Genomic DNA, 24689 nt, shown 5'->3' with positions numbered 1-24689 from the left:
AGAAATAGTTTAGACTATTTTAAAAAGTGGTAACATAAGAATTATGACATCTAAAAAATCAAGACATTTTCCAATCCAAAATAAACCAGAATAACAAAAATAAACTAACACCAGATCACATCAACTAATTTTGGTTTTTTTCTAAATTTTAAAACTTACCAACAATTTTTTTTTTCTAAATTTGTCACTTCATCATTTTTGGGATATTTTTTCAGTAAGAGCATTCTTCTAATTTATTATAATCAATCTCGCTAGGTTTTTCTTCTTCAACAATCCAAACTCTGTTTTGTAATTCATATGATCATATGATTTTATTTTTTTATCTGTAAATTAAAAATGTAATGATTTGTATTAAATTAAATTAAATAAAAAATAAAAAAATAATTTACTCACCTTTCTTGCCAAAGTAAATTGTAGTGTAGGGAAATAATAAGTCTCATCGTGCTTCAGTCTGTTTTACGGACGTGCAGCTCAAGCACAATCATGACTCACTTTTTTTGCAAACGTAAATTGTAGTGTAGAAAAAGAGGAAGACGACATTAAAACTGAAATTTCAAAAATTTAATTAGAAATTTAGAATATAAAAAATAATTTCAAAATACAACTTAAACTAAAAATGATAAAAATAAAAATTATCTATTGGTTCAACCAGTGCTGTAATAAAACCCAAACTCGATTTTTATTGGGTCACAGATTTATCAGTTTAGTTACGGATCTGAGTCAGATTCAAAATACTTTTATAAACGTTTAGACATATATCAAGAAAAGTTTAACCTCCCCTCCTCCCCTCCATTTATTTCACAATTAATACTAAAATTCATTAAATTTAAGTTGAAAAAATATTTTAATTATTAAAAAGAAAATATCACATGACATTTTTCTCCCGAAGGAGATAAAAAGTCTATTTTATTAGTATAGATAGATTTATATTTTGAAAAAAAAAATTAATTCTCCCTTTCATTTAAGAGTTTTGGACGTATTGCAGTAATAATGTTTTAAAGGATACATTTGTATTCATCAATCCAGAAATGTTTTTCCTTCTTCATGTTACATACATGCTCATGAGTGAGTCAGGGTACATGTAGATCTATGTTAGATCGTCTTGTTAATTTAAAATTAAATATTAGTGAAACCCAGCATCCACGAAGTTTCTGAACTGAAGATATTGTATGTTTGTACAAGAAGGTAGATTCTCTTTTAGATACTAACTTTGAGACTTCTTCCACAAGTGCTTGTATGGTAGTGAAACTTATGACGCATCAGTCTTTTTTAATTCATATCGGAAAATACTGTGCGTAAAGTGCTGTAAAAACCTGTAAGAAAAGTATGTGACGCTTGCTAATCATATCCTAGGAAATACATTCCGAGAGAAAATGTTGAAAGTATATTTTCCCCAACAGATCATTTTTCTTGTTTACATAAGATTTTGTTCTCATAGATATTTGTCCTAAAAATTGTCGAGAGAATTTGTTTGTATATATATATAATCCCTAATGAACTTCTTTTACTATATTCTTCCCCTAATTGCCTTGAGTTTTTCAATGGTTTTATAGGTTTTATTTTGTAATCTGAAAGCTAATGATCTAACACGATGTAGCATTTGCTATAATTTCATGAAATTAGCGTTAGTGATCTCCAGTTTCATGAAACATATAAACATATTTAAATAATGATCTTATATTAACATATATGCCAGTCTTCTAAATATAAGAATGTTTAATTTTTTTCTAAAATATCTCAAATTCATTGCTATTTTTACCTCTATATTAGTTAAAAAGTAATTTTACTCTAATAATTACTACTTAAATAAAAAATTACTATATTTTTATATTTAGGAGAATAAATAGTGATATCTATTTTTTACTCTATATTTAGAACAATGCTATTACAAAAGAATACTATACAGTTAGGGGTGTCAAAAATGAGTTATCTCGTTTAATTTAACTCAATAATAGTAAATTTAGGTCTTTCATGAGTTACTTCAGGTCAGTTCATTTATTATATGAGTTTTAGTATACAAACTCAAACTCGAATCATCTAGAACATGAGTTAAATGAGTTAACTCGCGATCAAATAAAAAAAATAGAATTTAAAAAATAATGAAATAAAATATAGAATATTATATTTATGATATATAATTAAAATTCCTTAAAAGAGTTAAAATTAAATATGAATAAAATCAAGACTAATAAAGTATATTTAATCAAATGCTAAGAATGATTTAATTATTGTAAATCAAATAAAGTCAAATATGATTTTTATGATCATTGTATCTCAAATCATATTCATATTATTCAAATTGAAAGATTAGGTAATATTCATAGAAATTTTATTATAATGTAAATTAAAATAGATATAAGATATGAGGATTGAATATCAATATTCTTTTTTTATATATATTATATACTTTTTTAGTTTACATTTTAATTTTAGAAAATAAATATGATTAGTAAGAAACTATATTTTTACATAAAAAATAGAAATCATCCATATATATATATATATAAAAACGATCAGCTCATGAGTTAGCTTATATTCATTAAAGATCGTTAATACAACTTGATCTAATTTAAACTCGATCATTAAATTCATTTATTAAATGAACTTAAAAAAATAGAGATCATGCTCTTGATTTTTAGCTTTAGCCAGCTTCATGAGTTATAACTCATTTGAACACTCTATCTACGGTAAACTTCATTTTTATTATGAAGATCTCCTATTGTAGAAGAAAACATAGGAAAATACTTCGAAGATAGTTTAAATAGAACACTTGCAATACTTGAGTAATCTATGCATAGTTGCTGCATCATCCATTTTTTTTTTGGTAACATCGAAGTTTTTTTTTTTTGGTAAAGGTAACATGGAAGTTCGTGTTTCATTTTCTTATTCACATGATATTTTCAGACACTATGAAAATGGACCAGAACAATACTCGTGTACCATCTTTAGGATGTATCCCACCATCACAGAGAAGAGAAACCATTGCACGTAATGATGCACCAAAACTTTACAATGACAAGCGCTCAGCAGCAAGTATTGATTCGCTTTCAAGAACACTACTGGACAAAACCTTTACACAAAAACACGATCTAACGTACTAAATTATTTTTAGGAATATTATAAAAGTGGAGCCCGGAAACCCATTTTTGTGGTTCCCAAACTCGTGGGAAATCAACTATTGCGAGTTGGCACTATTAGACGTGTGCACTGTATACTATAAAGTTTTTTTTGCATGCTTCCATAACCCAACGGAAGAAACATATGTATTGTCGATTTCTCAGTTTGCTACAGATTCAGCTAATCAGACTGAACATTATTCCGCTTTTTTCTTTCTCTGTACTCATTATAGTTCTTTCGTCAATACTAGATCGTCGCCTTAGAAAAATACAAGATTTAAACTATATTCTGTTTGGATTATATGCAGAAGAAATCCACTTTTTCATAATAAAAAATTAAAAAATAATAAAGAAGGATAAATTAATTAATTTAATAATTTAGTTAAATTTTACAGAGGTGTGGGAAGAGTGAGAGAGTGGACAATTCAAAAAGCCGTTTTTTCTCTCTCTTTTCAAGTTCTATGCTGCTTCTGCACTCTCTATTGGCCCCTCCCTCCTTATCAAACCCAAATCTTAAATCTACCCATTTCTCAAAAATCTCTCCTTTTTTTCTCTCTACTTGTTTTTGCCATTCTCTTTCTCAATTGTTGGGTGTTCTGAGGAACACAAGACACACCATTCCCCCTAGTGAGAAGAACTTGTTGGTCGCTTCTAGGGCTAGCTAGCTAGGTTACTTCCCCCCTAACTCTGCAGCATTTCTGGGTCTCTGTTCCCGTTAGCTACATTTTTTTGACTCTTAACGTGTCAAAGTCTTTACTTTTACATTGATTTCTCGAGTAAAACCCAATTTTGGAATGTGCCCATAAGTGAAAGTTGAAGTCTTTGGCATCCCAGAGGTAATCTGGTTCACAGCTCTGTTCTTTCTTTTTGTGTCTACTACATTGTTTGAGTTGTCCTTGTCTTCTTTCAAAGCTCTGTTCTGTATTATCCTGTGGTGTCCACGTCTCACTGTAGATTAGTAACAGTCTTCTTCATAGTTGGGTCAGTTATTGAATGTTTCTAAATTTTTTGGTCTTTTATTTGGTTATCTGGTGCAGTTCTTAAACTGAGATCCCTTTTTTTTGGTAAGTTACATTTTCAGGAGAAGTGATTCATTGACTGCAATCTGTAGATGGAGTAATAATAATAATAATAATAAATAAATGGAGGTTGTTGAGAGGAAACGATCAAGAGGAGGGCTTTTAAATCTATTTGATTGGCCTGGAAAATCACGGAAGAAGAAGCTCTTCTCTTCCACCAGTAGCTCTGAACTCTCAGGTGTGTCTACAAAGTATTGCAATCTTTAGTTTCAAAAATAAAATAAAAAGGCATTGCAATGTTTAGTTCAGTTCTTGTGAAAACTCTCTTGGCTTGTAGTTATGTCTGGTCTGAGACAATGTAGTTCTGGTTAGAAGTAATTGAATGCAGTTTATGTTTTAAAGATCTCTGGTTGTAACATGTTTTTGTTTTTTGTACCAGAAGAAGCAAAGCAGACAAAACAGAATGCTCAAAACCTCTTAAAGGCTTCTTCTCTCGTGAGTTTTCTCAAAATACTATTTTATCTTGTTTTATGTCAAGTGCCTTTGTAAAGTCTTCTTCAGTTTTGTTTCGTGTAATATATGAATTTTAATGCAGAATGAGGTTGATAAGATTGGCAAGAATCGGAATTACAACTCAAGAAGTGACTCTAGCTGTTGTGCATCTTCTGTTATTACCAGTGATGATGGGCAGGGGACAACAATAGCCCCAAGTGTGGTTGCAAGGCTCATGGGTTTAGAGTCTTTACCAGTACCAAATGTCCAGGAACCTCCTGATCTTGATCCATTCTTCTTCAGACATTCAAGAAACACAAACAAATGGAATGCATATGAGAATCTTGGTCTTGGTAGCAACAGACCGGTTGAGAGGTTTCAGTCCGAAACTTTTCCTCCCAGGTTAGCTAAACCGATCTCTGTTGCCAGCAGTGGACTCTTGTCTCCTATCAGGAGTCCTGGGTTTGTCCCATCCAGGAACCGTGTTTATGTAATGGAAGCAGCTTCGAGAATGATTGAACCAAGAAGTCCTAGGATGGTCACTAGAACACGGTTCTCTTCGCCTTCAGATTCTCCTTCTTCAGTTCCTACGAGGATACAAGATTTAAGAGACAAACTAAAAGCTGCAAAGAAAGTGTCACTGTCACAGCACCACCAAGTCACAACACCGTTTACTAGCAAAAGCAGTCATGATGGTTTGAAGGGTAAAGCGAGGCCACCACCTCATGTATCTGCACAAGCGAAGGTCAATGCAACGTCCTTAAGTGTCATCAGAAACTCTCCAAGACATAAGGAGAAAGCAGAACCTAAAAAACGAATAGTTAATGGTCTCAGAGGACCTCCCATTGGCACTGGGAAGAGTGTGGTTAAGCAGAATGAACAGAGACAGAACTGCAGGGACAACAACAAGGTTCCAGTGGACTGTGGTGGATCGATATCAAAGCAGTCCGGTTTGAGGACTGAACCGGCAGGAAAGAATACTTCTCTATCTCTGTCGCGCAAAAAGACTCTTCCCCGGAGCAAGAAACCACCAAATGGGACGCAAGAATGTGGAATCTCCAATCATAAACGAACCAAAAGGGGCGAAAATGTGATCAAATGTAACATTACTATTGATGGTGGCTTGAGCTCAGGCAAAGATGATGGGAGAAAGGAAGTAGATGTGATTTCATTCACATTCTCATCTGATTCACTATCCTCCACACAAGTAACTGATCAAGACACAGACTCTGCAGTTAGTTTGGATATGTTTGGTGGTAATCCTTTAAATGTTCTGCTAGAGCAAAAGCTCAGAGAGCTGACTTCTAAGCTTGAGTCTTCTAGTTGTAGCCTGGCCCAAGAAGAGCCTTCACGTTCATCAGAGTATGACAAGTCGACTCAAAACGGTGTAGATAAAGTTTTGTCAGAGAGTGAGTCTGTTTCTGACTGCACTTCATTCTATGACAAACAAAAACTTCAGGTTAGTTCCTTCATGATGCAATCAATCTATATGCATTTTATTTGTCATATTTTTATAACTTTAGTTTTAGTATCTTGGCACTGTTTCTACCTGCAAATCTTTCTACATTATGTATGGCTTTCTAACTAATTATGTTTTGTGTAATCTCTCCCGGAAAAAAAAAGATGATGGATGCAGAAGAGCATGAAGTTAGCAGCATTAGCACTGTAACAAAAGCAGATGATCTCAGAAGCTCTTGCAGCAAGGGTTTCTCTGATTGTAGACAAACCACAGAAAGGCTAGACTGGGAGCTTGAGTACATATCTGTGATCCTCGGTTCTGACCAACTGATGGTGAAAGAATTCGCTTTGGGAATGGCTACTGACATAATACCTGCTAGCCTCTTCAATGAAATGGAAGGCCGTGGAGAATCAACAGCAGCCAAGCTCAAGAGGAAGACACTGTTTGATTATGTCAATAACTGCTTAGCGCTCAAATGCGAGCAGATGTTTAGGGGTAGCTGCAGAGGGCTATTGTGGAAAGACGGGATATTGTTTGAACGTAGAGATTGGTTAGCAGAAGAACTGAACAGAGAGTTTCAGGGGTTGAAGAAGATGAGAGAGATGAGGATGGACGAGCTTGTTGAAAAAGAAATGAGCAGTTTAGAAGGGAGTTGGCTGGATTTTGAGAGAGAGACTTATGAAGAAGGCGTTGACATTGAGGGAGAGATAGTGTCTACATTGGTTGATGATTTAGTTAATGAACTTGCTTCAGTGTTCAAAGAACATTGAAGCCAAGAACGAATGCTAGTCTATGTTTCTTTCATGTAATAGTTTCTCTGACATGAGAATTGAGATAAAGTTAAAAGTAACCAACAGTGCAATTCAAACGCCAATATGTGTTCATAGTATAACAAGCAGATAGACATTTTTATTTTGATGCATAATGATCTGGCTGTGGGAATGTACGAAAGAGGTCCCAACCACATAAATAAACTATCCTAATTATGAAAAAAAATTGTTACAGCATGACCCCCTTCTTGAAGGGACAAAAGTATAAAGAAAAAGCAAAGAAAGAATCAAGAATGGTTTTCTTGTTTATAGATGGAGACAACAACAGAGGAAGAAGGTCAAAGTGACTTCTCTCAGTCTTGTTGCTTGTTGTCAGAGACAAAGGCAAGGTCGAAGATCTTTTTATAGTCATCCACAAAGTGAACATCAAGCCCTTCTTTAACATTCTCCGCAAGCTCTTCAAAGTCTCTCCTGTTTGCCTCCGGAAATATGATGGTCTTCACCTGACTCCGCCTCGCCGCTATGGTTTTCTCCTTCACCTGAGATGATTTTGTGTTAGAAACTTGCAGCAAGCTTTGTAGTGTCCAAAAAAGCATTAATAGAGTTCAGAGTACCCAACTTACCCCTCCAATAGGAAGGATTCTACCAGTTAGAGTGACTTCTCCAGTCATTGCAAGATCTTTCTGAACAGGTTTCTTCATGGCAAGCGATAGCAGCGATGTGATCATAGTGCAGCCTGCACTTGGACCGTCCTTGGGTGTAGCTCCTGCGGGAACATGGAGATGAAGCTTGGAGTTTGCAAAGAACTGGTTCTCCGGTTCTTTCTCTAGCATGATCTTTCTAGCGACCGTGTGAGCGATCTGTGCGCTTTCTTTCATTACATCGCCGAGCTGACCAGTTACGTTCAAGCAACCTTTACCTTCACCTTCCTCCACAACAGTTGTCTCTATGTACAACGTTGAACCGCCCATTGATGTCCAGGCTAGACCCATCACAACTCCTACCGGTGTGGGCTCATAGATCTTTTCTGCATGGAACACAGGTTTGCCTACATAATCTGCAAGGTTTGATTCATCAATCATAACCTTTTCAACTGATGTCTTCTCGTTTTGAGCCTCTTCCTTTGGTTCTTTAGCAACGGGGACAGAGTTGTTCTCAGTGGATTCCACGTCAAGTTTGGTCACAATTTCAGCTTCTTCGGTATCAACTGCAACTGCAGGCTCTTCAGGGACTACTCCTTCGCGCACTAGTTTAAGAGCAATCTACAAATGAAAACTAACTCATGTTAGATGTGAGCTTGAGGGAACAGATTGAGAGTCTTGTAGCAAAACTCACCTTCCTGTAAATCTTCTCGATCTGTTTCTGTAGATTCCTTACTCCTGCTTCTCTGCAGTAATTTTCTATCAGTGAAAGAAGAGCTGCATCACTCACCTCAACCTGCAAGTAGTACAATAATTCTAAGAAAACTCCAGAAGAAAGTATGTGATTCCAAGACAATTACTCAAAGACCAGAGACAATTGGAGAATAGGATCAAAGTGAAACCTGTTCAGGCTTGATGCCACAATCTCCACGTGCTGATTTTTCCAAATAGTCTCTTGCGATGTGCACTTTCTCATCAGTGATGTAGCCAGCAATACTAATCACCTCCATTCTGTCTAGCAGAGGATTTGGAATCATGTCTATCACATTTGCTGTGCACACAAACAAAACCTGTAGTAGGGGAAATGAAATCAGCAATTAAATTCTCATGCAGCTTAGAATCACAAGAAACAAAGTTTATTGATCAAATTAATAAAACCTTTGAGAGGTCAATAGTAACGTCAAGATAGTGGTCCAGAAAATTTGCATTTTGTTCTGGATCCAGAAGCTCCAACAAAGCACTGGCTGGGTCACCAGCATGGCCTCTCCCAAGCTAACCGAAGATAAATAAAACAAATATTATTGCAGAGCTAGTATTATGACAATGATGGTGACAAACTTTCAAGAAGCTAATACTTACCTTATCAATCTCATCGATTAGAACAAGAGGATTAGCCGTCCCCACGCTCTTGAGACACTGCACCATCTTTCCTGGCATGGCGCCAACGTATGTTCGGCGATGCCCCTAAACATGTTATTACGAGAATGATTTATTACAGACTAAGACCTGCTAGTACAGAAAAAGTGTTAATACTACCTTAATCTCAGCGACATCTGCTAACCCTCCAACAGAGAACCGGAAGAACTTGCGATTAAGAGCACGTGCAATAGAACGACCAATGCTAGTTTTACCTACTCCAGGAGGACCCGAGAGGCATATGATTTTCCCTGGATTACACATATACACCAGTTTCAGAAGCTGAGCTTATAACTAGGAAAGGTTCTTTCTCATTATTCAAGACCAAATCAGAAAGGGGACAGCAACTACTGTGTAAAGTAATCAAACCTTGTGAAGTGCCTCTAAGCCTTCCAACCGCAATAAATTCAAGTATCCTTTCCTTAACGTCAGATAAGCCATAGTGATCCTCGTCAAGAATTTGCTGTGCTCGCACAACATCAAAATTTTCATCGCTGCAAATTTAATAAACAGATTACTCAATCAGTTAACACAAAGCAAATACCATTCGGTGGCATAAGATGATCATGGAATAAAGCAAGAGTTGAAAACCTGTAATTTCCCCAAGGCAATATGGTCAACCAATCAAGGTAGTTACGGGTCACGTTAAACTCGCTTGAACTCGCCTCTAACAGCTGCAGTTTTGTAAGCTCTTCTTCTATGACTTGTAACACATGCGCTGGAATCTTTTCCTTGTTAGGATCAATCCTTTCCTTAAACTTTTCTGCAATAAATAATCGGACTATAAGTTGCAGTTGTCTAGCAATTAACAGTGCAATCGGAATCATACTAAAGACATTGATGCCTCATGAATGCATGGTAATCAATATGAGGCATTAAGATTATATATCTAATCTCTCTTATGTGGATATACAATGACTACTTGAAATTGAAGATACTTTAGGCTAGTACTGACCAGACAGTGCAGATTTGTCATCTGTCTCCACACCAAGCTCCTGTATTAGATCACTTCAGAATTAAAATGACTACAAAAATACGCTAATCTACCATACGGACCTGGTATGTAAACGAAACTAACAAGAACAATTTGTGAAGAATACCTTCTTTATAGCCTTGAGCTGCTCATTTAGCAAGTAACGGCGTTGCTCACCGCTAATTTTTTCTTCTATTGCTTTTGCTATAGTTTCCTGTACAGGGATTCAAAAAATTAGAATCTATTTGTCATTCAAACTGCTTAGGTGGAAAGACACAAGAAAGTAAGAAGATGACATTTACCTGAATCTTGCTAATTTCCCTTTCTTTTTTCATCAATTCCAGTGTCAACCGCAGACGTTTATGAACCTGAGTCGAGCAATAAAAAGAGATGAGATATTGACTAAGCATGCAATACCATACAATTGCAGTAATACTGAAACTACTTACATCTAGTTCTTCAAGAACTTCTTGAGCTTGATGTTTATTTGCACCACATATAGCCGCTCCAAAATCCGCTAACCGTGGATAAGTGAATTCACCTATATGCTACACAAGATTGAAAGACATCTAACTTAAGATACTTGTATCCTGAGACATTTTTTTTTTATCATGAAGAGAAAGTACCTGGGTATATGTCTGGACGTGATCCCTCCACAGTGAGCTTGTCTTTAGTACATCCCTAAGCGTTGAAATAACTTCAAAGGATGTTGCCTTGATGACATCATCGTCCATGTCAAACGGCTTATCCTGCGACAGAGAGCAAGAAATAAGGTTCATTCATCACAGAGTTTCCAAGTTCTTACATCATACTGAGGAAAAGCAAGTATACCTTCAGATGATCGACCTTGACTGTAAGTGGTTCTTCACTCACCTGAATCAAGAACATAAATTTCACACTTAAAGAAGTGTACTTTATAAACTAAAGGATCATCGCCAAGCCGACTTACCATCTCTGTTATGCGAAGCCGTCTATGACCAACGAGGATAACTTGATCCCCTTGGATACTTGAAATCTAGAAAAAAATAGCAATAAAAAATCATCGTAGTCATGTCTTTTGATTTTATCACACGGAGACCAAACAAAGAAAGCTAAAAAGAGTAGTAGCAGCAGCAATAGAATACCTGAGCAAGTGTGCCAACTTCGTGAAGCCGTTTAAGCAAATCTTTCCCTTTCAGCTCATTTATGTTTTTCTCCACGTCAGTGCTTGAAGATGAGTCAGTTGATGATGGGTCATCCTTTAGAAGGAAAGCTCCTGCATATGGAGCTTGTCGTCTTCTGCTCTCTTGTAACGCTGCCAGTACTTTAGGATCCTGAACACAGAAAAAATGCAGATGATGGTCAGAGCTTACATTTATGTAGAAATACAACCAGTAGATATTTCAAAGTATATGTGGTGTTTTCTTGTAACTAGATAATCAGTGATCCTTTCTACATCTACTAAACTCCAAAACATATCCAATCTAGAGTTCTAAGGCTACATGATATTTCTGAGGATTAAACAACAGCAAATTTTGTAGAATGCCATAAAAAGGATGAATTGACAAACCTTGACATAGATTGGCATGTAGAACCCAGGGAAAAGAGGCCTATGTGCCACCGGTAATGCTAGAACCTGCAATTACACAAGACAAACATAAACCCACTTACAATAGTAATGATAAAGCTCCCAAATCTAGATCCAAAAAAATGCTATAAGCAATACAAAACCACCGTGTAAGCTTTTGAAAATGTATCCACTAATAGAACAAAGATGAGAAAAAAAATCATCTCATAAGCAACATTCACTCAAAAAGTCATTACAATTAACAAAACACACATTCTATAACCCAAAGTTTACAACTTTATAATCATTTCAACAAGAATGAGACTTGGCCAATACAATTGAATTTGCCAAAGATACAATAAAGCCACAACCTTTGATGCAATTCAACTAAGCTTCGAATACAAATTGAACTAACCGTTACGCAATTTCGGGTCTAGGGTTAGTGTCTCCACTAATAGAACAAAGATGAAAAAAAAAATCATCTCATAAGCAACATGCACTCAAAGTCATAACCCAACAAAGTTTACAACTTCATAATCATTTCAACACGAATAGGATTTGCCCTTTACAATTGAAATGCTAACGATACATAATAAAGCCACCACAAACTTTAATGCAATTGAAAGTACTAACCGTCAAACAATCTTCGGGTCTAGGGTTAGTGGGCACAATCGCCGACGAAGACTTCGATTCAGACCCATCTGAATCTGACTCCGCCGCTTTCGCCTCGGCCTCAGCCGCAGCAGCGTCGGAGGCGTTATCGGAGCAGAAGAAAACACGGCGACCACCACCACCCAGCGAGTTCGATCTCCGATTCAACCCGGTGAAGTGACTCAGCGCTTTGAGCAGCGGAGACTCCACCGAGCTCGCCCCGGTCCGAATCGCCGGGGTCAGATGGTGGGCTCGCGAAGCGGCGGAGGAGGAGAAGAGCTTCAACATCGAGGGAGAGGATCTAGGGTGAAAGTTTGCGGATTTAAGGTTGTTCACGCCTTGCCTTTGAGGCAAGTAACCATTAGAAAGTTCTGGAGAGAATGAAGAAGGAGGAGGTTGAAGGAGAGGGAGGAGATGTGTCTCAAAGCCCTTCATAAACCTCCTCGAGGAAGAGGAGAGAGAGAACTAACCATTTTCACTAACTGTTAAAAACTACGCCGTTTTAGGTCGGTATTGTCCATGTTCATTGGTATAAGATACAGGCCCCTTTATATTGGCCTAACCAGTTCCGATCCATATTGGTTCCGTTTTGATCAAGCTTAAGCTTGAGGTTTTTAAAACAAGTTACCAAAACTAAAAGTAATTAAAAAAAAAAAAGCAAAAAGGTAAACAGAAATGTCAGAAAAAATTCTAAAACTCCTATGTTTTAAAAACCCTTATAAAAACCTTTGTAGTGGTATTGGTAACTAGTAGAGCAATATACTAACATCGAATATCTAGCTACTCCGATACTATTATAACCAATATAATTATTTCATAAAGTAAAACATAAAAATGTGAACCAAAATATAAATGATGCAAGTGGCATTGAGACATTTTGAAGAATTCTTAAAAGTTGTATTTACACGATCGATTTTTACTGTTCTTTGTCCCACTTTCTCATTTAAAAAAAAAATAAATAATCATTAGTAACCTATCTTTAGAATGTTTTGATCAAGTACTTCGGATATTTGAGCGTTTGGATAGGAGCTAGATGATATATATAATCTGACATGTTTTTGGGTTGGATCAGTTTTGATGATTGACACAAGAAACAAATGATTCTCTACAAATTATTCATCATAACAAAAGACTGTAACGAAACAAGCACTATCATTACAAGCAGTGTCTCTCTTTGAACAGAGAAGAGAAGCATTGTGCTTGGCCTAGATAGTTTTTACCTCTATAAAGTAACAACAACCAAATTATGATTATATGAAAACAAAGAAAAAACAATTTGTTTGGGACTTGATCAGTTTTGACTTTATCATGTTCGGATGAAGTCTCCGCGCGCTTTTCCTGTATCTCTAGAGACTTATCTTATTTAACATTTAACAGAAACACACATAAATAAGAAAAACGAAAACTACTCCAATCAGTGAGCCGAATCAATTTTCATAAAGTATACCTTTTCCTTTCCCCAAAACAGTTTTTGTATCGATCAACGGCTTAGGCAATTCTGACAACGGTTGATGATGTTTGCTATCAGTAGACGTTGAGGAAAGATTTTCCATTCCCTTAAGCTCTTTGGCCACATCAACCATCGTAAGCATGTCATGTCCTGGCCAGAACCTAATGCATCTCATAGCAAGTTCGAAGAACGCTTCCACTTGCACACACGAAACTTCACTCTCACCGTTGAAGATGCTCGAATCTATCACGTACATGAACTGATCGGCCATTTCTTCAGCATAAGCAGGAGCAAATGGGAAGCCAATCTGCCCAATGATAGCCGATAACCATACAAGGCCAAACTCACCGCCTAGTAGAAACAACATCGTAACTCCAAAGCTATATACATCAAACTTTTCCGAAACTATACCTGTCCCGTTATACTCCGGATCAGTAGATATCCCATGAACTACTTTATCATCAATCACAGATGATTTTCCCTCCGGGATTGGTATGCTCAAACAGAAAGAGGACAGCTTCGCCGTCCCATTTTCGTCCAAGAATATATTTTGAGGGCTTATATCCCTATTGATTATGACCCTAGGAAACGCTGAGTGAAGATAAGCCACCGCGTTTGCGATCTCCTTGGCGATGGTTAACCGTGCAGTCCAAGGTAGCGGAACACCACCGTCCTTGTCCTCAAGCTGTAGAGTTAGAGGTCCTTTCTCCGCATACTCACAAACCACGACCGGTTTATAAAACTCCAAACAGCAACCCACCAGCTTCAAAACGTTCTTATGACTACTCATCATAGATAAAACAGCGATGTCGCGGTAAGCGTTGTCAGGGGAAGGGAAAAAGACGTTATCTCCTTCCCATTTCTTGATGAGTACTTTCCGCTCTTCGATAGTACCCTTGTACCATGTGAATCTATCTTTTGCTATGATACGATCTGCATCGAAGTTGTTTGTTGCTTTGATAATTTGGTCAGAAGAAAACATTCGGATTGGATTGTATTTACCGTTTGAAGATGTGATTAGCTCCTCTAGCAACAGGCTTCCGTTTTTGTCTGAATGTTTACTTTTTTCACTCTCCGTTTTAAACAAACCCATCATCATGTCTTTAATCGGGAAGCTAATACTAGGAGATTACTAACTTCTTGGTACTAATGAAAAAACAGAGGAATCTAACAAATATTTAAACAAACGTATAGTCCGACGTAACAGCCTGTATTGAGCTGCTTAAGAGAAAAAAGAAAAGAAAAACTCGACGCAAATTGCAACTGTTTATTATTAGTATCAGAGCATGCTTATCGCGGTTTCTCTTAGGAGTTTTTAGAACTAATGGGGCATTTAATTAAATCAAAAAGAAATTAATTGCATATAACCGATCCTGAGTGTGGAACTTTCGCAACCGATTACTAAGGGGGTTCTATGAGCACGTGTCAGCTAACCATGATAGAAGGATTTATTAATGTTTTTTTTCTTCAATTTCTTTCTTCGACTTCTCTCTTCTCTCTTCTCTCTTCTTTCTTCTCTCGTGTTCACCGAAGGACGACGCGTCTGATCCGTAGAGAACGATGCCATCCTCGGCATCAATCTCATCGCCTTCTTCTCTAGCTATTCTCTCAGCCAAGACTCGATATCCACTCTCCTTCTCCAGCTTCACTTCAGCACAAGGTCGAGAATCCTTGATCTTCCTCTTCTCTGTTTGCTTCCCATCAACCCTGCAATTTCATCAACGTAAGGATCGATTTTTCCTTTTAAGTAGATTCGATTTTTTAATTGTTTTTGTGTAGACGATTCAGTTTCTGGGTCTTGAACAAGGGGGTTTGTACTGTTCTGTTCATTGCAGGTGGGTTTGTTCAGGGGATCCTTGCGTTTTTATGGATCTTGAGGCCTTTGTCGAGGTAAAGATTCATGCTTTAGTCTCGTTGGAGGCTTTATTAGGAGCGGATTGTTTTGTGATGTGTTCGGTACTGATGTTTTGTGATGTCTTGTCTCAGTCGATTTGTGTTGAATGTCCCTGAAGAAGATCAACACTCGTTGATGTGTTCGGTACTGATGTTTTGTGATGTCTTTGTCTCAGTCTATTTGTGTTGAATGTCCCTGAAGAAGATCAACACTCATTTGAGAGGATTTTGTTTCTGGTGAAGTATGCTTACTGGTGATGGTACGATTACTCCACTTCTCTTTACTTTCAATTTTCTTGCTTTACTCTTTATTGCTTTCGTCTGGAATAAATGCTGGTTAGAGTTAGGTTGTTCTGGTATGGAGTTAAGTTTCTTGTTCTTATGTCTACTTTGTGTTCTTGCGTTCTGTTTCTTTGGTTCTTCTTATTTTGCTGTATCTTGTTCTAATACTCATGCATATGTCACTTTGTACTAGTGTGTTCTCAGGGGCCATTCTCTTGTGTATTATGTGACTTGTATTCTTGTGTTTTTGAAGTCACAGACTTGTAAAGAATCAAAGTCGAATGCTTGTAAAGAATCAAACATGCTTATGTCTACATAATCACAACAACAAAGTCACTTTTTTTTCAAAGTTAATTTTTTTAAGAAACCCTAATTAAGAAACTACCATTGGAGCACATATTCTAATAGTTTCTTAACAAGTTTCTTAAGTACAATTAAAGTACAATCAATTAATTAAATAATCATTAAGAAACTCATATGGGATTATAGGGATAAAGATCACCAATCATGCAAACTACTTCAAGCGCTTCCGGTTGACCATATTTTATAATACTACTAGTGTTTTAGAGCTTATCTCGTAAAGGCAAGACAAATTCTTTTGTCTTTCTTTGTCCAAGTTAGCAAGATAGCATCTTCAACGGTTTTTTTTTACCCATTTTATTTTGAGTAGTTGCATGCATCAACAACATAACGAACATGATCTCTCTATTTCTAAAGATAAATATTTCAAAAATATGTTTCGTTTCTACTTTTTTATGCAGAAAATCAGTTAATTAGGTTTTTACTATGTGTAAGGACGGATTATGTAATAATTTTTTACTACTAAAATTTATTTTTATATATTATAAACAAGAAACAGAAACGCTTGAGGAAAATCATAAGTTACGAAACTTCAAAAAATATGGTTTAATGATAAAGATAAAACACTTTCATACAATATGGGCTCACTATATAACTTGCAAACTGAATTTAGAGAAAAAGAACACATTATGTAATGACAAAAAAAAACACATTATGTATCTGAACAAAATCAAACTTGAACTTGAAAGAGTCGGATCTCATTGATATTCTGCATTCTTGGTCTTGAAATCTTCCAGCAAATCCTGGATGCTCTTCGCCGAGTGGGCTGCACTGTCTCTTAACCGTACACTCACCTGTTATAATGTCACAAAATTAGTCAAGCTCGGGAGACACTATATAAGGAAAATAGACCAGTTAATAACTAACCTGTCCTGTAGCAGCTTCAGATTCACCAACTACAAGTATGTAGTTGTACTGAGCAACTTGAGCTTCTCGCACCTACACACACACCACCACCACAATCATCACACTAAATCAATATTACTAAACCAGTCAACCACAAAAACATTTAAAGCTGTTACCTTTTTATCAATCTTTCTGTCTGTTATGTCCGCATCAACATAGTACCCAGCTTCATGGATTTGTCTTTTCACCTGTTTGAAATGTATTATTAGAGACAAAAGAAAAAAAAGGCAAAGAACATACAATCAGATTTCTCAGTAAAAGAGTGCAGACCTGTAATGCATACTCCTCAGATTTCTTTGATACAGGGCAAACTATGGCCTGGCGTGGACTGAGCCAGAAGGGCCACTTCCCTTTGTAATGCTCCAGCAGTATGGCAAACATACGCTCCACTGATCCCAACACTGCTCTGTGTATCATCACAGGTCTCGGCTTCTTCTTCTCCTTTTCCCCTTCGTCCTCGTCTGAGTACTCCAGTTCGAATCGATCAGGAAGTTGAAAATCAAGCTGGTGTGTGATGAGCAGACAAGAAACATACAATCAGATCCTGCTCTGACATTGCATCAACAAGAAAAAAAACTAAACAGTGTTTGGGGAGGATCATAACCTGTAATGTAGCACACTGGAACTTCCTACTCATTGCATCAGAGACTGTGATGTCTATCTTTGGGCCATAAAATGCACCATCTCCTTCGTTCAACTGCCAAAAACAAGACAAGTTAACAGACCTAAACAAAACAATTTGTTTTTTAAAAATTGATCTATGAGCTTAAAATTCGGTCTAGCCATCAGCCTAATCAAGAATCTCATATAAAAGCACATAACTACCACATAACGATTTTTAACATTGCAAATTAATATCTATGCGGATTAGTGAATAAACTAAGTATCTATTTATGGATGGATAAGTGACATTACCAGCCATTTCTTTCCAAAAGCATCCAGGGCTACTTTGAGATCGTTTTCAGCTTTATCCCATGTTTTCAAATCTCCAAGGTAATTTTTTGGCCTCTGTAATTAAAATAAACATGAAATAGTTAGGAACATATCACGCAAAGTTTATAAAATTTGGAACGTATCACACTAGTGAAAGAAGTTCAGATATGGTACCGTTGAAAGCTTTAACTCATAGGTAAAGCCAAAATTTTTATATGCATAGTCGATGAACTCCAACACAGCCTTCACTTCATCCATAACCTGAAAACAGATAACATTAACAAACAAAAAATGGGAGGAAAAAGGAGCTTCAAACATTGCCAGAGAAACGAGTCTATCACAAAACCTGATCCTCTGTACAGAATATGTGTGCATCATCCTGAAATAAGTATGTGACATCATATTAAACAACAAGAAACTGTGAATATGATCAACAGCATAAGTATCAGTCTAGAGAAAAAAAAATCATACAAGACAAATATGAATAACGGACCTTAAAATTGTTGTCAGAAAACATCTCAAATGCCTGATCCTTCGTCACTTCGATCCTTTCAAATGGTTGCGCTTCCTAATTAGATGTAAAATAGAAAAGAATCAGAGCAATAGAAAATAGACTTAAGAGTTGGGTGAGATATTATTACATTCAATTTTCACTTATAAAGATTTTTTTTTCTTAAAAGCATGTAGTTTAAAACTTATACACCTTAGCGGCTTTTGCAGCAGCTGCTTTGATATTAGGGAAGTGTTTGTCGTTCAGCGCCAAGCCATCATAAAATGCATCATAGTAGAAACCCTGCAATTAAAATCCACAACAACTAAGCCACCATTGCATAGCATTACATTTAAAGTACCAAGAACCATTCTTCACACAAAGAAGCATCCCCTTAGTTATGTTGAAACCGAGTAACAATTAGCAAAAAACAGTTGCTCTTACCTCCCCTCTGGTTGCACATGGTCCTAACTTACACCCATACTCCTGCTCAAGAGCCTGCACCCAAGATCACACTCATACTCATAAGCAATGTTCCAAAAATCTAGCCGAAACTATTTTCTTAAAATCCGATTTTATTTAACTCAAATCGGTTTAAACCGTAGTAAATCAATCTAAACCGGTCTAAATTAATCAATAATGTTAGTGTAAGCATTATAAGCCAATGAAAATATTATCCACGAGTCAAATAAAGACTAAACAAACTCCTTTTACCTGACCAAGAATGTGAGCACTAGAATGCCAAAGAGTATCCCGACCTTTCTCACTATCAAATTTGAAAAACTCGAGCTTACAATGGCCTACACATATCCCAAAGCTCATCGTTAACCGCTGAAACCAACGCAGAATTCGCCAAACCTTTCGAAACCCGCCTCGCCATATCCACTGGAGTACTCTCCCATCTCTTCCCTTCTATCACGCTCCCATCTGGCAACGTAACCCTAAATACACACAACATCCATCATCAGTCTCTTAAAGCCTTAAGATCAAGAAAACACGTAAGGATCGGTTATTATATACTTGATCGGATGAGTTGAGCTTCTCGAGCTGGTTGGCTTGGATCTGCTCGAAGAGGCTGATACGCTTGGGGATAACGGCGGAGAGATACGCCTCGTCCTTTGGATGGTTAGCTTCCATTGGTAGTGGAAGAGGGTATGTAAAACTCTAAAGTGTACTCACAAAGGCTGTGTAAAACTCTATTTAAACCTTATATGCTTATCGAAATAAGGAAAGCAAACAGGTTTGATCCAAAAAAGAGGAAAGCAAAAACAGGAAAATATAAGATTTCCATAATACTTAGGGAGACGGTGGAGAGACGAAGAATATAGGGCGGGAAAATCAAAGCAGGCCAGGTTGAAACTTAGTGGTTTAATTCGGTTTAGTTATTTTCTCAAGACAAAGTTAGATTTTTCTCTTCTTTTATCTATTTTGAAATTATAAAATTGGAATATAATATTTCAGTTAACTAAATAATTACAAAATCAATACATAATTTTAAAAAATTACTGCCTAAAATCCATATTATATATATTGAAAATAATAAAATATGGTAATTTTTTTTGTTGAGAAAAGATGAGAAAGAAATTTGATATGTTTTATCATGGAAATATCATAAAACCAGTAAAAAAATAAAACCAGTAAAAGATATGAAAGCTTCTGGTCCAAAGCATCAAGGCTAAATATAAAAAAACTTCTAGAGATCATGGGACTCACGTAAATTTGATTTACATGAATCATATGATCTTAAACATTTATCATGTAAATTAATTTGATTTACATAAATCTTAAGAATTAAAAAAAGAACTTAAAATGTCAGTTACAAAAAAAATCATCTAAACTTATATAATATAAGTGTAAGGCGAATTAGTGAAATACCTCTGCTCATTATAACACTAAAATATTTTTAAAACGGTTTATGAATAAAAGATTAGTTTATGAACTTTAAGTTAGAGATAAGATTTTTCCCCAATTGTATATAAACGTTTCTATATGCGTTTTAAGATTTGATATTTTATAAATGTTGTTTAATTGTAGACCAAATACAACTATATAAAAGTAAAGAGATATTTTTCTTTTTCATCAAATTTTATTATTTTTAAAGCAAAGATTGTTTTCCTTTGTTAATTTTGTTTTTAATCTTAACTATCCATTAAAATTGAACAAGTGACAAGTGTAAGAACACACGATTATACATTTCATAACTGAGAGTGAATTGTCAAATCTTAAAAAATTATAACTTCATGCACTAAAATTGTTCTCTTATGCATTTCACATTAAATTTATCTTTCCAATTTATCTTTTCTTCTAAAATATTAATCAGTTAAACATTGGTTATTAAGATATAAATATTTTTATATCTTATTAAACTGGTTACCAAATGTGTTTGAGGTTACATTCTCAATAAAAAGTTACCATAGACATTATACGTAAAAATATATTTTTATGAATATAATTTTTCTTTTCACGTCTCATACTCTTATACAAAAGTAATAAGAATGATAAAAGATAGATACATTTAGGGGGGTGTATTCAACTGAGAGTTTCAGGTGATTTGTATTAAAATGACAAATCCACTGTTATTCAAACATGCATTTTAAAAACTCCTTTAAAATACACTGTTATTGAACTTGACATTTCGTAAAGTAATCTGAAATCCACTGTTATTGAAAATATTTTAAGTTGTGGGATTTTAAAGTTTTGAGGTGATTTTGGGGTGTTTGGGTGGAGTTTCTTAGTTAAAAAAAATAAAACTCAAATCCCATTGTTTTAGGTGATATTCTAGAGTAGTTTAACAAAAATCACCAAAATCTCTGCAACTTATTAAAATCATCTAAAACTCCATTAAAAATCAAATCACATCAAATGCTAAATTGAATACATCCCCCTTAAGTTTTATGTCGATAAAAAGAAACCAATGACAATGATATACTCCGGAGAAGACGAGATGCGGCAGCGTCCGAGGGGATCGTGAGTGAGGCGGTTGCCCTAGTTGGTGGTAATGGGCTTGGCCCAATTTTTTGTTTTGCCCATTTGTTTATTTGTTTTTTTTTTTGTGTAAGGATATTTATAGGATTTGGACCTCGTATTAGCTTTTGGGCTTTTTAATATAATTTTAATTTGGGCAAAAAAAAGAAGACAATGTTATACTCAAATTCAGTTTTATTCGATATGATTTCGATGTGATCTACAAGATCTACAAGAGGTTATTCTCCTTTGAACCTCTTGCGAACTGATTTGAAAAGTATTACATTGAGATCTTTTGTATAGTTTAAATTCTTCATTTATTTGAAGTTGGAAGAAAATACGAATTTATATAATCTCGGTTTGAAGTTGACTTCCGGTTTAATATCTAGATCAAGATTCTAACCGGTTAATCCTTAATTAAAGGGTGTTAGTGGGATGTGAATTTATCATGACCGTTAAATTCTTAAAATCTAGTGTTATTGGTTAATGTATTTTAGCATTTTTACTAAAATCTAGTGTAATTGATTTTATGACTGTTTAATGACTTACAAAATCAATTATTATTCAAAAAATTAATTTCTAATGATATACAATCTTATTAAATCTAGTGTTATTGAGTTTTGAATTTTAGATAATTTTACCCATAAAACAAAATTTTAAAAGTCTTGCATGTAACCTCTAGATTTTTAAAATTATTACACTAGCAAAAAAAATAATTACACTAGCAAATTTTGAAAAACTTTTTAAATATAAAAAACTCTTTACAACTATTTAGAAATTTAAAAAATCTATTGATCTTTTAGAATCAGACAACTCTACATAAATTCTACTCTCACTAACCCCTCCTTAGATTGTTAAACCAATAACTAACATTATTATGCAGTGCTCATTTTGTTTCTGTTTATATTATTGTAAAATAGATGATGTTATTCTAGATCAAAATTTAATATTATTTTAGATTTGTATCAAATTACATAGTACTACTCTTTTATTAGTTGAACTAGTTTTATTAAATACTATTTTATATAATTATTGTATCGAAATTTTCATATTTTAATTAATGTGTTAACCTTACACATCAACTAAAACAAACATATTAAATTTTAAACAAATCTTGGATGTTTTGATTCATCTCAAGTTTTCGGGTTTAATCTTGTAGATCACATCGTCATTGGTATAACATTGTAATTGGTTTTTTTTATCGACCTAAAACTTAAATGCATCTATCTTTTACTAGTCTTATTAGTTGTATAAGATTATGAGACGTAAAACGAAAAATTATATTCACAAAAATATATTTTTACCTTTAATTTCTATGGAATTTTTTTTATTGAGATTGTTAGTTATTGGTTTAACAATCTAAGGAGGGGTTAGTGAGAGTAGAATTTATGTAGAGTTATCTGATTCTAAAAATCAATAGATTTGTTAAATTTCTAAAGGGTTGTAAAGAGTTTTTCATATTTAAAAAAATTCAAAATTTGCTAGTGTAATAATTTTAAAAATATAGAGGTTACATTTGAATTTTTTAAAGTTTTGTTTTATGAGTAAAATTATCTAGAATTCAAATTTCGATGATACTAGATTTAATAAAATTATAAAAATCATTAAAAATCAATTTTTTTAATAACAATTGATTTTATAAGTAATTAAACAGTCATAAAATTAATTACACTAGATTTTAATAAAAATATTAAAATGCATTAACCAATAACACTGTATTTGATAAATTCGCATTCACTGACATCCCTTAATTAATGATTAAGGGGTAGAATGTGGATCTAGATATTAAAATGGAAGTCAACTTCAAATTGAGATTATATAACTCATATTTTCTTCCAATTTCAAAATAAAATGAAGAATTTATACAATGATAGTGAAGCTAACTATACAAAACATTTCAATGTATAATTTTCAAATCGCAAGAGGATCAAAGGAGAAGAGCCGTCTTTGTTCATCAGTAGGATTCCTCAGCAACCTACAGAATATCAAAGAGGCCGCAACAACTGATAAAAGAGACAGAACCGCAAGAAACCCGAAATGAGAAGCGTCATTGGCAGCAATGGCTACTCCGAGCATCAGTGACTCAGCTAGGCTAGCCACTGATATCTCAGTTGCACCGATGAGGTTAGCTTTGGACGATGGGATGCCGGTTTGAAGAATCTGAGCACCCACAACGCCGTAAGACATGTGGCCTAGCCTTGATAGTACCTGAGAGAAGTTGTTACCCCTTTTTGTGTCAAAACCAAAACTGTAAAAGAGAGGAAAGAGTGTAATTAGAGTGGGGACTTACGATCATGGACAAGAAGAAGAAGAGTGGGCTCTTTTGGGATAGAGAAGAGCTCCAGTACACAGCAACAGCTACACCGAGGAGTGAAGCTTGGAAAAACAATCCTACTGCACCCGCCTGTTTCAAAACGCCATCGCAACAAACATTAGCCAGCTTGAAACGCTAATAACATGCTTTTAAGAGACTTAATACCTTTAGAATGCCAAATCTTTTAACCAAGTTTGCTGATAAGAAAGTTGCAGCGACTCCCATCACAGCGCATAGTCCACTAAAACCCCCAATAACTGATGGATTCACACCTGTTTGAAAAGACACTCTCACTTGAGTATATCTTTTGATATGAATCATGGTGAATCACTGTTTAAAGAAGAAGCATACATCGTTGTGTTAGAAATGCGGTCATCAAACTGCCTGGGGTGAGGACGATGTTGAAGCAGAGAAGGACGTATGCAAGGCTAGCGGGAAGAACCGGCTGCTGAATGTATTCTTTCCATCCAAGCTTGATAGCTTCCATGCCCAAATCAACTGATGAACAAAGCAAATGGTCATATAATATGCTTAACCAAGTATTAATAAACTAAAAGGCTTTCTTACATATACTGTCGGTTTCAGAACGAGGTCCTTCAGGAGCACAGCTGCTCTGGGAGCATTTAGGACGGTCCAGGACTCCAGAGGAGAACTTGTTGGTCAGCCATATGAGAGCTGTCTGAAAAAAAGAAATAAAGAACACATCAGCTTTGTGTTTCCTTTATTAAGAAGCTTCATAGAAACCGTTCTACTTACCATGGTTGGCAAAGAACCAATCATTAGTGTGGCAGCGAACTTTAAGCAGGTCACAGGGTCATATCTGGATAGGAGGACGCCAAATAACATAGTCCCAGCGATCTGTTTAAAGGTTACAATCTTGTTCATTTCATGAATTGATAAGTGTTTAAAGAGCATAAATACGGAGATAGAATTAGTAGTATACCTCGCAAAGCAGATCAATCCTGTTGAGGACAGCATTTGCTTGTGCAAGAGCAATTGGTCTGTTTATTCCCG

General features: G+C 35.3%; 5 protein-coding genes and 1 pseudogene across 6 annotated transcripts; 2 read left to right on the top strand and 4 right to left on the bottom strand.

Moving 5' to 3' along the window:
- Window positions 1-3556: 3556 nt before the first annotated feature.
- On the top strand, window positions 3557-6933 carry LOC108812508 (uncharacterized). The gene is made up of 5 exons (XM_018584785.2): window positions 3557-3952; window positions 4186-4373; window positions 4575-4630; window positions 4731-6086; window positions 6251-6933. The coding sequence occupies exons 2-5, from the start codon at window positions 4259-4261 to the stop codon at window positions 6854-6856; spliced, it is 2133 nt and encodes a 710-aa protein (XP_018440287.1). The 5' UTR covers window positions 3557-3952; window positions 4186-4258; the 3' UTR covers window positions 6857-6933.
- Window positions 6922-12551, bottom strand: LOC108812507 (lon protease homolog 1, mitochondrial). Its single transcript, XM_018584784.2, has 19 exons — window positions 12066-12551; window positions 11436-11501; window positions 11011-11199; window positions 10836-10901; window positions 10718-10759; window positions 10513-10635; window positions 10336-10434; window positions 10189-10254; window positions 10014-10100; window positions 9869-9908; window positions 9505-9676; window positions 9283-9407; window positions 9034-9164; window positions 8857-8961; window positions 8656-8769; window positions 8400-8567; window positions 8192-8293; window positions 7480-8118; window positions 6922-7395 (listed from the first exon to the last, which is right to left on the bottom strand). Exons 1-19 carry the CDS (start codon window positions 12516-12518, stop codon window positions 7210-7212), a joined length of 2973 nt encoding a protein of 990 aa, XP_018440286.1. The 5' UTR covers window positions 12519-12551; the 3' UTR covers window positions 6922-7209.
- Window positions 12552-13510: 959 nt separating this feature from the next.
- On the bottom strand, window positions 13511-14629 carry LOC130503820 (serine/threonine-protein kinase ZRK7-like). The gene has a single exon (XM_056998383.1). The coding sequence runs from the start codon at window positions 14627-14629 to the stop codon at window positions 13511-13513; it is 1119 nt and encodes a 372-aa protein (XP_056854363.1).
- Window positions 14630-15003: 374 nt separating this feature from the next.
- On the top strand, window positions 15004-16062 carry LOC130503819 (uncharacterized). 2 transcript variants are annotated; one of them, XM_056998380.1, is made up of 3 exons: window positions 15004-15256; window positions 15369-15423; window positions 15520-16062. In XM_056998380.1, the coding sequence occupies exons 1-3, from the start codon at window positions 15094-15096 to the stop codon at window positions 15614-15616; spliced, it is 315 nt and encodes a 104-aa protein (XP_056854360.1). In that variant the 5' UTR covers window positions 15004-15093; the 3' UTR covers window positions 15617-16062. The 2 variants fall into 2 exon arrangements, with proteins under 2 accessions (XP_056854360.1, XP_056854361.1); XM_056998381.1 differs by having other exon boundaries at window positions 15006-15256; window positions 15603-16062.
- A 591-nt stretch (window positions 16063-16653) lies between these two features.
- Window positions 16654-19734, bottom strand: LOC130503821 (threonine--tRNA ligase, mitochondrial 1-like; annotated as a pseudogene).
- A 3426-nt stretch (window positions 19735-23160) lies between these two features.
- Window positions 23161-24681, bottom strand: LOC130503822 (solute carrier family 40 member 3, chloroplastic; the record flags this gene model as incomplete). The annotated part of the gene is made up of 7 exons (XM_056998384.1): window positions 23161-23569; window positions 23652-23765; window positions 23841-23947; window positions 24027-24173; window positions 24243-24354; window positions 24432-24533; window positions 24619-24681. Coding segments are annotated over 7 exons (942 nt in total), but the record flags the coding sequence as incomplete, so codon positions are not given.
- Between the last annotated feature and the right edge of the window lie 8 nt (window positions 24682-24689).

The sequence above is a fragment of the Raphanus sativus genome, unplaced genomic scaffold (assembly GCF_000801105.2).
Source record: "Raphanus sativus cultivar WK10039 unplaced genomic scaffold, ASM80110v3 Scaffold1158, whole genome shotgun sequence".
Taxonomy (NCBI): Eukaryota; Viridiplantae; Streptophyta; class Magnoliopsida; order Brassicales; family Brassicaceae; genus Raphanus; species Raphanus sativus.
This window is presented reverse-complemented; position numbering and strand designations above follow the sequence as displayed.